The 12290-nt window shown below is 54.4% G+C and overlaps 1 protein-coding gene across 1 annotated transcript; it reads left to right on the top strand.

Annotated features, from left to right (window-relative positions):
* Window positions 1–7449: 7449 nt before the first annotated feature.
* AIFM2 (apoptosis inducing factor mitochondria associated 2) lies at window positions 7450–12270 on the top strand. Its single transcript, XM_058029227.1, has 8 exons — window positions 7450–7637; window positions 8470–8585; window positions 9243–9362; window positions 9698–9790; window positions 10062–10170; window positions 10355–10507; window positions 10817–11017; window positions 11822–12270. The coding sequence occupies exons 1-8, from the start codon at window positions 7463–7465 to the stop codon at window positions 11974–11976; spliced, it is 1122 nt and encodes a 373-aa protein (XP_057885210.1). The 5' UTR covers window positions 7450–7462; the 3' UTR covers window positions 11977–12270.
* The last annotated feature ends 20 nt before the right edge of the window (window positions 12271–12290 follow it).

A 12290-nucleotide genomic window follows, 5' to 3' on the forward strand; every position in this document is an offset into this window, starting at 1 on the left:
AGAGCTCCAAGATCGAGTGCAACCCAGCCCCAACACCTCAACTAAACCAGTGCCACATCCAGTCTTTTTTTAAACATACCCAGGGATGGTGACTCCACCATCTTCCTGGTCACACCATTCCAGAACTTTATCACTTTTTCTGTAAAAACCTTTTTCCTAATATCCAACCTATATTTCCCTTGGTGCGGCTGGAGTCTGTGTGCTCTGTTTCTGTCAGTGCTGCCTGAGAAAGAGCCCGGCCCCACCTGAGCACAGGCACCTTTCAGGGAGCTGTAGAGAGTGGTAAGGTCACCTCTGAGTCTCCTTTTCTCCAGCCCAAACACCCCCAGTTGTCTCAGTGGTTCCTCACTTGTGTTCGCAGCCCCTCTCCAGCCTCATTGCCTCCTCTGGATGTGCTCAAGCATCCCAAGGTCCATCCCAAACTGAGGGGCCAGAACTGGACACAGCACTTGAGGCGTGGCCTCAGCAGTGCCAGGTACAGGGGAAGAATGGAAGAATGGAAGAATGGAAGAATGGAAGAATGGAAGAATGCCCTCGCTGCTCCTGCTGGCCACACCATTCTGGAGGGGATGGTGACTGCCGCCCGTTTTTACCTGCGCTGTCTGCGCCCCTCTGCTCCAGCCCTCACCGCCAGCCAAGCATAAGCAATTGTTCCTGGCCGCCCTCCAGCTTCCCGTCAGAACCGTCACAGGACAGGGAGAAAACATGAAAACATGCTCCCGAAGCATGCAGATTTCCACGGGGCTAATTGCTGCCATTAAACCCCCGGCTCCAGGCGCATCGGGAAGCCGCAGGGGACGCGGCTCCTCCGAGGCTGGAGCGGCTGAACTGCCCCTGAGCTGCTGGGGAGCTTTGTGCCCCCTCACAAAGAGGGGCCTCCTGCTCAGCCTGCTCTGCCTCAGCCTTGCCCGGCTCTTTGGACGATTTGGGAGGGAAGGCACGGATTGGGAAAGTCATAGTAAGAGACTGCCTTAGAGCAAGGACATACCTGCATCCAGACACACCATGCAGGAAGGCCACAACAGGAGCTGCAATGGATGCAGCCTCACCCTTTCTCACAGACAACAGTGCCAAAAAACCCACAAAAAAAACAAACAATCCTCTTTTCAAAAGATCTAAGCTTTCTGAAATAAAGCAGTACTAAAGCTTGGTTTAAAATATGGAAATAAGACAAACCTCACCTGCAGCTGTACTGCCTCCAGGCTCACCTCTCAGCCTGCTGCAGCTGTGCTTTGGGGGGAATTTGGGAACATCAGGGTGATGCTAATTAGCACCAGAGAGACCTTTTCCACAAGCCCAGACCAGTGAGGGGACATGTGTCCCGTGGGACAGGGCCACCAGCCACAGCTGCTGCTCCTTGGGGCCACTGCAGGTGATGTAGCGCCGGTGACAGCTTTAACAAATAATGGATGTCCTGTTCCCCTCTCAGTGGGATCTTTCTGGGAAATGATTCCCTCTCACTGGTCTAATCTGGAGTTGACTTTGGACAGCAGGTACATCCTGCTGCTTCTCTGCTTCCCTCTCAGAGCTGCCTGGGCCCATGCCCTGGCATGGCTGGGCTTGCCTTGGAGAGGCACTGCTTGAGGCAGAAGCTCTTGGTAAGCCAAGTAAGGGAGCGGTGAAGTCTCTGAAATGCCACCTTAGATGCCCTGCAGTTTAACACCCAGGTGGCCCTGCTGGGCCATGAAGCCAAGGCACCAGGCAGGTCCACAGAAATCCACAAAAAGGCCTTTTTCCAGCCTGACATGAGGTTTCTCCCAAACAGCAGGAGTGGTGGCTGCTGTGCTGGCTGTGCTGACCTCCCATAGCCTTCTCCTCACTTGTTGCAGCTCCATTTAATGGGATAGGATGAGCTAATCCCCCGTCTCCTCACAGCCCTGTGAGGCTGGATTTCTGCACAGGGGCTGGAGCCAAGGAAATCCATCACACCAGCAATGCCCTCACCAACCCTCACAGGCTTCTGCTGGAGGCCAAATCAACCCTTCCCTTCCCTCCATCGTGGGGCTTGGAGTGGTCCTTGCAGGGAGCTGGTGCGTGGCTCCAGCTGCACCATCCAAACACCAGGTCAGAGGGGAGATCCATGGGCCAGTGAGGGGCCACAAGGGCTGCAGCACGTGTGGACCTTTCAGCACTAAATGACAACCTTGTTTTCTGTTGTGTTTTTCTAAGAGACTGCACGCCTGACCAGACTGCATTTCTTGGTCTGCATCCCATATTTATCCTGTAATTACACCTTTGGACAAAGGCTGTCTGTCTGTGAGGCCCATTTTTTTCAGGACACAGTTTTATTCTATGCTCTGCTTTCACTGTAATGAAATCTGGGGGGCAAGGGGAAGAAAACTCCCGACATCAGGAGTGAAAGCTGTTCTTTCTCAAAAGCTGCTTCAAGAGCAAAGGAGCATGCACAAGCCTTCTCCTTTTTCCCAAAGAAACCCCAGCCACTGACATCCTTTATGCTTCTCTGCCACCCCACAGGGATTAATACCACAAACCATGTTATCCCATAAAAGAGAGTTGCCACCACACTGTCAGTCTCTGGGCTGTGTTGGAGAAGCCAGAGAATTTCCAAGGAGGTCCCTGAAATCCTCAGAGCCAGGCAGCTGACATGAATAAAGCTGATAAAGTTTCTCGTTGGCACCTGCCTGGATCACATCACAAAAAGGGATGAATTCCCACAAAATGGCATTCCTGTAAAATTCCCAGCGTCTGCTACATGCTTGGCTCTGGAGGGGTAGGAAAGATCAGCATGGCACAAAACCCAAAGGCAGGAGCTGTCTGAGCTGGGGTTTCCTCCAAGGGGAAGGACTTGCTTGCTCCCTGCTCACCCCATGCCAGGGGCTGACATGAGCCTGGCCACGCCATCTCCCCAAAAGCTGCCTTGGGTTGAGCCCAGATTTGTAGGTGGTGATGGCATCACAGCACTCTGAGCCTGGCCACCCCCATTTCCCCAAAAGCTGCCTTGGGTTGAGCCCAGATTTGTAGGTGGTGATGGCATCACAGCACCCTGAGCCTGGCCACCCCCATTTCCCCAAAAGCTGCCTTGGGTTGAGGCCAGATTTGTAGGGGTGATGGCACCCCAGCCCCCTGAGCCTGGCAAACTCATCCTGCTGTATTGGGCAGGAAAAGAGGAGCTGGGCAGCACCTTGGCACAGAGCACGCTGTGATCCCAGCAAAAAAGAGAACAGCTTTGTGCAACCCCATCCTGGGGTGGGATGGAGGGAGATCCCAGCTCCCCATGGCTCTTCTCATGGACACAAAGACCATTTCATTGCAGAGACTCTTGCATTTCACCCTTGGGGTTTTCCCACCCTTTTCTGGCTGGGATCTGTGACCAATTTATGGGCTGGCATGTACAGAGATGCTGCCTATAAATACACATCACTGGTGCAGCCTGACCAAAACAGGGTGATTTTGGCGCTGCTATCCATGGGAAGCAGCTTGTCTCCTCAAGGCACTGAAAAACTGAAAATGAAAAATGAGGTTTGTCAGGGAGAGAATAAATGTAAGTGGAACCTTGTTGATTTCTGCTAAAAGTAGATTTTTATGTGTAAGGCATAAAATAGCCGGTGTTGATGTTTTAAAAGCAGCCAGGAACTGTCTGAATTGGTTTTTCCAGGTGATTCCTTGCCCTGAACAGACACAATTCGGCTTGGCTGAAGCAGAGCTCCCTGAGGCACGGGGGGCAGCCAGCTCACCCAGGCAAAATGGGGAGCTGTGGGGCAGGGATGGACCAGGCAGTTTGTTCAGAGCAATCCCTCACCCCTGGGAGACTCAAAACCCTCCTTTCCCTGCAGCAAAGCCCCCAGGGGCACAGCCAGGGAGCTGCAGCCGCCCTGGTGCCACTGGGGCTGTCACAGGACGCTGTGCAGGACACGTCTGTGGGCAGAGGGAACGTGGTGTGTGAGGCTGCTGATACAGGAGAGGTTTGGGGCTTTGCAGAGATGGCTGTGAGCCAGAAAGGGTTTCCCGCAGCTCAGGCTTGGCAGGGGAGGAGGATGGGCCCTTCAGCCTGGCCCAGGTGGAGAGCTGCTCCCTAGAGGAGGGTGAAGGGAGGAATGTTATCCCTCTTCCAGGTTATTGCAAAGTCAGGGAGGCCAAACTGCCCTGATGGACAGGGAGGGCAGGACAAAGAGGCAGAGGCTCACAGGGATTTGGGCCAGTGCAGAGCAGGGGCACCTGTGGCATCCTAAAGTCTCCCCACACAGCACTGTTCTACCCATCCATGGATTAACCACCCCCAGAGGGATGTCTCAGCTCTGGATGATGGATTACACCTGGTGAGAAGAGGACTCACAGACAGGCACATTTCCCCATGCTGCCTGTCTCAGAGTGGCAAACTGGGGCAAGACCATCTCCCAGAGCCCCTTCCCTGCGCCTTCTCCCCCTGCCATCCTGCAGGGAGCATTTGGTCCTTGGGGCAGCTGTGAGGAAAAGTCCAGGGAGCCTGAAACAGGACAGGACAGGGCAATCCCTGCCCCACCAACCACCAGCGGGAGAAAAAGCCTCTCTCTCTGAGGCTGCTGAACTTTCCAGCACCTGTGTGCACCCAGCTGGAGAAGTATCATCCAAACATCCCGCCTGCCAAACCTGAGCCCCGACCTGCACACTGAGTGCTCCCACTGGCCTCAGCTTTGGGCATTCTGAGTTCCTTCCTGCTTGCCTGGAGTTGGGAGTGAGGTTTCCACAAAGGCCCCTTTTACCCTCCCTGTTTGCTTTGGGCACTCTTTTTGCCAGTGACATTTTCTTGCTTGTTGGTGCATCTCCAACTCACTGGCCCAGAAGATTTTTCCTCATTTTTTTGAAAGGCCGCCCTGATGTTCTGTTATCCTACTGGGTTCACCTGAAGGTAGCCCTCGTGTACACCTGGAGGGGGAAAACATCAGGTGACAGGGGAAATTTACAGAGCACTGCTGGAGCAATGGATTGCTCCCAGCAGTGGATATGTGCTGTAAAATACAGGAAAATTCCTTTAATGAAAAGCCCAAAACTGCCTCTGGAAAAGACACAGCTGGGCACAAAGGTGCAGAGGAAAGGGGACAGGAAAGCAGACTTTGGGAAGTGGCAACTCATCCTCAGCATCCTCATCTGCTAGGAATGGGCCTTTGATCCAGCTCTGCTCTGGGAAGATGAAACCACAAGAAAGTTATGCAGGGAAGGAGAACCCTGCCCCAACCAGGATGGTTTCACACACAAGGGGTGCCAAGCAAGCCTGACCATGTAATTTTACAGAAGAGTTTAAACCCCAGGTTTAAATTGCAGAGTTCATCCCTTTAGAAATGGAGGTGGGTTTGGTTTTTCACAATTTTTGCACTCAAGTGTGCTTTCCCAAAACCAGCCATTGCCAGGCTCTTCCAGCAGCCTCCTCACACAGGTACCATGCCAGTTCCAGGAGGAAAGACACCGGCAGACCTGGAGCACTGCTGCCCTGGGGGTATGCCTGTGTACCCCACCTGTCTGCAGCCTCCCTTCAGCGAGCTGTAGAGAGCAATGAGGTCACCTCTGAGCCTCCTCTTCTCCGGGCTGAACAGCCCCGGCTCCTTCAAACGTTCCTCGCAGGGTTTGTGTCCCCGCGGCCGAGCTGGCTGCACCTTCTGGCGGCAATCCTGAGTCCAGGCCCTGCTTTTCCCGGAAAATTCCTTCTCGTCGGCCCCCCCCGAGGCTGGAGGGTGTTGTGCTGGGAGGGAGTTTCGGCACCTCTGAGGAGCAGGGCGGGGGCAGGGAGTGTGGGAGCAGCTCTGCCAGCTCACAGCACACAGCAGTGTGTGCAGCAGCTATTTTTATCCATTTTTATCCATAGGGCCAGCAGCTATATTTATCCAGAATGCCACAGGAGCTGAACATCTTCGGGGCAGCTTCTGTGCTGGGGAAGAACACGATCTGGATGTCCTTTAGAAAATAAATGGAACTGCCCGTTTCCTGCACCCCGTACTCCCCTTCTCCTGAGCCCTTTGCCACCTCCTCAGCCCTTCCCTCTTTAAGTTCCACTGTCTCCACCGTGCTGATGTCCCTGCCCGTGGTGGGAAGGTCAGAACCAGATGGCCTCTAAGGTCTCATCCTACCCAAACCTTTCACAGATTTTGTGATCTTCTCTCCTGCACAGCCATGTCTGGGCTCCCTTTCCTGCTCCACTCAGAGCAGATACATGTTTTCTGTGTTTAAGTTGAACATCAGGAGCAATTTCCTTACAGTTAGGGTGATTAGACATTGGAATGAACTGCCCAGAGAAGTGGTGGATTCACCATTCCTGGAGGTGTTTAAGGAAAGACTGAGTGCCTGGTCTGGTTAACATGGTGCTGGTTTGCTCATAGGTTGGATTCGATGATCTCAGAGTTATTTTCCTAATTGTTTCTGTAATTATGTAATCTTAATTTCTCTCTCCAAAAGATTGTTTCTTCCGGTGGAGTGGGCCATTCTCCATCTCCCAGCCTTGTGAAGTTCAGAGCAGAGCCCTCAGTGTGTAAAACCCTGAGTCCCTTCTCGTGGGGGATGCAGGCGGGGGGGCTTAGGGCAGGTGAAGCGCTCTGCGCTCGGGACACGCTGCTTGCCTGGCAGGAACCATTCCCTGCCCGTGGCTCTCCTGCCTGCCGGGCCCTGCCAGCCCCGGGCTCCGGGCCCCGCAATCCCCGGCCTCAGGGCTCTGACAGCTCCGGTCTCAGGGCTCTGCCAGCCCCGGGCTCCGGGCCCCGCAAGCTCCGGCCTCAGGGCTCTGACAGCCCCGGGTGCCGGGACACGCAATCCCCGGCCTCAGGGCTCTGACAGCCCCGGGTGCCGGGCCCTGCAATCCCCGGCCTCAGGGCCCTGCCAGCTCCGGGCTCCGGGCCCCGCAAGCCCCGGCCTCAGGGCCCTGCCAGCTCGGGCCTCAGGGCTCTGCCAGCTCCGGGCTCCGGGCCCCGCAATCTCCGGCCTCAGGGCCCTGCCAGCCCCGGGCTCCGGGCCCCGCAAGCCCCGGCCTCAGGGCTCTGCCAGCCCCGGGTGCCGGGCTTAAGGCTCTGCAAGCCCCGGCCTCAGGGCCCTGCCAGCCCCGAGCTCCGGGCCCCGCAAGCCCCGGCCTCAGGGCTCTGCCAGCTCCGGGCTCCGGGCCCTGCCAGCCCCGGGCTCCGGGCCCCGCAATCCCCGGCCTCAGGCCTCTGCCCCAGCCCCAGGTGCCCGGCTCAGGGCACCGCCAGCCCCGAGTGCCCGGCTTAGGGCTCTCCAAGCCCCGGCTGCCGGGCCCCGCCAGCCCTGGCCTCACGGCTCAGGGCTCTGCAAGCCGTGGGTGCCGGGCTCAGCCAGCCCCGGGTGCCGGGCTCAGCCAGCCCCGGGTGCCGGGCTCAGGGCTCTGCCAGCCGGGGGTACCGGGCTCATAGCTCTGCCAGCTCCCCGGCTCAGCGCCCAGAGCCCGGCTCCGCCCGCGGCCCCGCCCGGGGAGGCCGAGCCGGCCCGGCCCGGCCCCCTTGCCTGCCCCGCCGGAGCCGCGCTGGCCATGGGCGCCCGCCTGTCCCTGGACGAGTCCGTGCGGGTCGTGGTGGTCGGGGGCGGCTTCGGAGGGACGGCGGCCGCCAGCCTGCTCCAGTCCTGGGCCGTCCCCTTCGTGCTGGTGGACGTGAGAGATGCTTTCCACCACAACGTGGCCGCGCTCCGGGCCGCCGTGGAGAGCGGTAAGGGCTCGGGCAGCCCCCCTGTCCCACCGGCACCTGCGCAGGGACGCGGGGAGCGGCAGGGAACGCGGGCTCGCACCGCCTCCTCCGCCCTGCGATGGTGAAAGAGCTGATGTTTTCCATCTGGAAAACAAATGCTTGGCACCGGGAGGACCCACAGCCCGTCTGTGGTTAAGCTAATTGCACATCAGCTGGGAAAACTGACTAAAAACTGCTCAGACCATCTCTCTTCCTCCCTGCCCTTCCTCTCCCCATCCCCCTTTATTTTATTTTTTATTTCAAGAGTTTAGAAGGTGACTAAGCTAAAAGCAAGAGCTGCTGGAAGGGGTGAGTCAATCGCTTTGTGTCCCTGGCCCTTGAAATGTGGAGCAGTGAGGCCCTGGATGATAAAACCCTGCAGAGAGGTGCTCAGGCTTGTCTGGGCCCTCCCCATTAGTCCAGTCACTGGGGAATTCAGGGATAAAGTAACACGTTCGAGGCTGGAACAAGCATCAAAACGACAGCAAAGTTTGCTCTGAGAGGCAGATTGCATGAAAAAAGCCTCTGACACTGAGCCAGAAACTGCCAGGACCACAGAAACAGTAATTGGTGAACCAGTACAGGAGATATGAGGAGCAGACACAAAGCAATCTAGCCAAGAGTATCATCTGATCTGAGGCCAAGTCCTGAAGCTCCTTGCTGGGCAGAGATAACACCCAGCAGAAGCTCAACCCACAGTCCCAGATATTTGCCATGCCTTTGTCTGAGCAAGGACAGCATGATGGGAGAAGAGAAGAGGGGGTGGTTAGCATCCAGAGAAGGAGAGCTCTCCCATTGTCTCCTCTTCCCACAGGCTTTGCCAAGAAGACTTTCATCTCCTACTCGGTCACCTTTGGGGACAGCTTCCGACAAGGCAAGGTGGTGGCCATAGACCCCGAGAGGCAGCAAGTGGTGCTCAGTGATGGTGAGGTGAGTGTTGCAATGCCCTGGCTGCCTCACGGGGTCACCTGCTAGTGCGGGCAGCCAGCCCTCAGCAGGGCGTGTTCCATCCTCCTGCACAACTTGGCATCTTTTCCTGCACAGCCCCATCCCTTCCAGCTGAGCTAAGTGGCCTTCAGCTGTGCTGGGATGTGGGTGTGCAGTAAATACCCAACCCCTTCTCCTGCTCAGCTGAGCTTTTATTATTAGAGCTGGATTTAGAGCTCAACAATTAAACCTGGGGCTCAGATCCTTATTTAACTGCAGGAAGAGCCAAGAGCAGCAGCATCAATCACACTTTTCAGCCAGAGCATCTCACCTCTGTTCAGGAGAGAAGTTATTCTCTGGAACCAGCTGTGAGTGTCCACGATAAATACCAGGTTATTACCTGTAAATCTGGGGTAATTTCTTTAAAGCTCTCAACTCACCTGAATGGTGCTTAGCTCAGACCTTGAGGAACAGTTACTTGGTGTGACCTGGCCTGTGCCTCTTCCTAAAGTCACTTCCTGACAGTGACAAGTACTTGCCTGGTTACCAGCAAGGGATGGAGATGAGGGAATGAGTGACTAACACCTAGGAGGCCAGCACTGCGTTCTAGGCTCTGTTTTTAAGAGGTCTAATATCCCATTCTACCTTCTGCCCTGCCAGGAGCTTCACTACTCCCATCTCATTCTTGCAACAGGCAGTGATGGGCCATTCCCTGGGAAGTTCAACCAAGTCATTGGCATGGAAAGTGCCATCCAGACCTATGAGGACATGGTGAAAGAGGTGAGGAATCCACTCTTAGGAAATGCTGCCTGCCTTTGTTTGGCCTCCCTGTCCCAGATACCACTGTGGCCATCTGGAGCCACCTGTGTCTAAGAGAAAGGGAACAGGGAGCAGCCAGGACAAGGAGCTCATCCTGGCTTCTCCAGCAGAAGGGGAAACCTGAAAGGGGTAGGCAGGAAGAGAGCACAGGGCACTCTTCTGTTGTTGCCTCTTCATGGGCTAAGAGGTTTATTGCTGTTGGGCCTGTGCTGTGTCCCAGAATGTTCATGGAGTGACTGAAGGTGTCTGCTTCCTGCCCTTTGCAGTTCTCTTGTAACACAAATTTTCTCTTGAAGGTTGAGAAATCTCAGCGCATCCTGGTGGTGGGAGGTGGTGCTGCTGGAGTGGAGATGGCTGCCGAGATCAAAACAGAGTACCCAGACAAAGAGGTGGGAACATCTCCATCACAATTAATTGCATCCTGCTTCTGCTACTGTTCTGTGGTGCTGCTGCTGCTGGAGGCACCTGAGATGACTGCACACCTGGTTGCTGAGCCTGTAGCCAGCCACCAGCCAGGACTGTGGCACTGGGTGCCCCTTCCTGCCTTGTTCTTGCAGGGATCAGTTAGGGTGGAGGGAGGCGAGCTGTAGCTGCTCCCACCTTGCACACGTGAGTCCTGTTCTGTTCCCGTGTCCCCATTTGCTGTTTTGTCCCCAACAGGTCACTCTCATTCACTCAAAAACTGCACTGGCTGACGTGGAGCTGCTGCCCAGTGTCCGTCAGGTGGTGAAAGAGATTCTCCTCAGGAAAGGAGTCCAGCTGCTGTTAGGTATGTCCTTAACAATGCCTCTGAACACCTACAGGCTGCTCTTCCTTTAGCCAAAGCATCTCCTGATGTCCTCTTTCTGACTTTTTTTGGTTACACATGGCTCCCCTGAATTCCTGTTCCTCTGGGTTAGCTGGAAACCACAGCCTGGCAAAGGTTTGTGACCCAGGGCTCTCTGTTGCAACAGGTGAAAAGGTCAGCGACATAGAAAACCTCAGGCCAAACCAGTTCCAGAAGGACATGGTAGTGAGGACAGAGAGGGGCACTGAGGTGGTTGTTGACATGGTGGTGCTGTGCACAGGGATAAAGATTAACTCTTCTGCATATGCTGCTGCATTTGGTAAGTGGAAAAACCCAAACCATGGCATGGGGAGAAGCAGCAGTTCTTCAGCGTGTGGTGCCTGAAGGGTGTGAGGTGGGGAACGGACTGTGTACAACCTGCAGGGGTGATTCCACCCAAATATCAAAGGGTGCCTTGCATGAGACTGCAGTGATTAACCACAGCAAGGCAAAAAGCACCCTGACACATAGAAAAGAGGGTGAAAAACAATCCCTCGCTTTGTGTCAATTACATCTGCAGCATTTTGGGGTCTCAGGCCACAAGAAGCAACACAGAGCTGCTTCTAAAAACCTCTGTTTGGCAAAACAGGTGACAAAATGGCAAGTAATGGTGCTTTGAGAGTTAACAAGCACCTCCAGGTGGAAGGCTACAAGAACATCTATGCCATTGGGGACTGTGCAGATCTCAAGGAGCCCAAGATGGCCTACCATGCTGGGCTCCATGCCAACATCGCAGTGACAAATATCATCAACAGCCTGACACAGAAGCCTCTCAAAACCTATGAGCCAGGTAAGGTCAGGGAGGTCAGCTGCAAGGAACAGCTGTCCCAACTCTCATGAGACTCTGAACTCCCTGAATTCACTCTGAAGGAACTCAAAACTGGGGTAATATCAGCTTATAGCTCAGCTTCACATTAGTCCTTGCCAAAGACACAGTGTAGATATTAATTACCTGTGTCAGTCTGCCACACAATGTGTTCTTTCTTCACTTATGTCTTGATACTGGTGGGAGTCTGCTATTCATGAAACTTATTTTCTTTTCTTAAAATTGCTCACTGTCCAATTAAATCTCAGGAGCAAGATGACTTCCCTTTTCCTTCTTTCTACCTTAAACTACAGTAAACACACAAACTGAACAATCTGGTCTCAAAAATCTAGCTGGGTAATGGGCACTGATATAAACTTACCAGAACTATGCTGAATGCTGTTCCACATGGGTGCAGGGGAGCTGGACACAACAGTTGTTTTACACCTCTACATGTCCTTTGCAGGATCACCAACATTCCTGCTCTCCATGGGCAGGAATGATGGTGTGGGCCAGGGTCTTGATAAATCTACTGGTGGGAGTCTGCTACTCATGAAACTTCTTTTCTTTTCTTAAAATTGCTCATTGTCCAATTAAATGTCAGGAGCAAGATGACTCCCTTTTCCTTCTTTCTCCCTTAAACTACAACAAACACAAAGTGAACAATCTGGTCTCAAAAATCTAGCTGGGTAATGGGCCTTCTTCTTCATGAGCTTAGCAGAACTATGCTGAGTGCTGTTCCCTGTGGATGCAGGGGAGCTGTTTTACACCTCTAGCTCTCCTTTGCAGGGTCACTGACATTCCTGCTGTCCATGGGCAGGGATGATGGTGTGGGCCAGGTGAATGGTTACTATGTGGGACGGCTCCTGGTGACCATTGCCAAGAGCAGGGATCTGTTTGTGTCCAAGAGCTGGAAGAACATGGGGCAGACAATGCCCTCCTGAGAGGAACAATCCAGCAAGGAGAACAGCAGCTGGAACAGGGTGAGGGTGCACTTCTATTGCTTGGACTGGCTGATATTGTCCTCTGCAGCACTTCCTCAGGCCATCTGTCACTGTGACACATAAAAGGGGTGCCTGCCTTGCTGTGAAGGGGAAGGAGGCACTTCCCAAATGAGCTGCACAGAAGTTCCCATGATAAAAACCAGGGAAGAAATGTTTCTTTTACTCCCCCTGCTGAGAGAGCTCTGGGCAATAAGCTTGGCTTACCTTGATTTGTAACAATAAACACTGTGCTTTTCAGAATCTCTGTGGTTTGT

This window comes from Melospiza georgiana, chromosome 8 (genome assembly GCF_028018845.1).
Source record: "Melospiza georgiana isolate bMelGeo1 chromosome 8, bMelGeo1.pri, whole genome shotgun sequence".
NCBI lineage: Eukaryota > Metazoa > Chordata > Aves > Passeriformes > Passerellidae > Melospiza > Melospiza georgiana.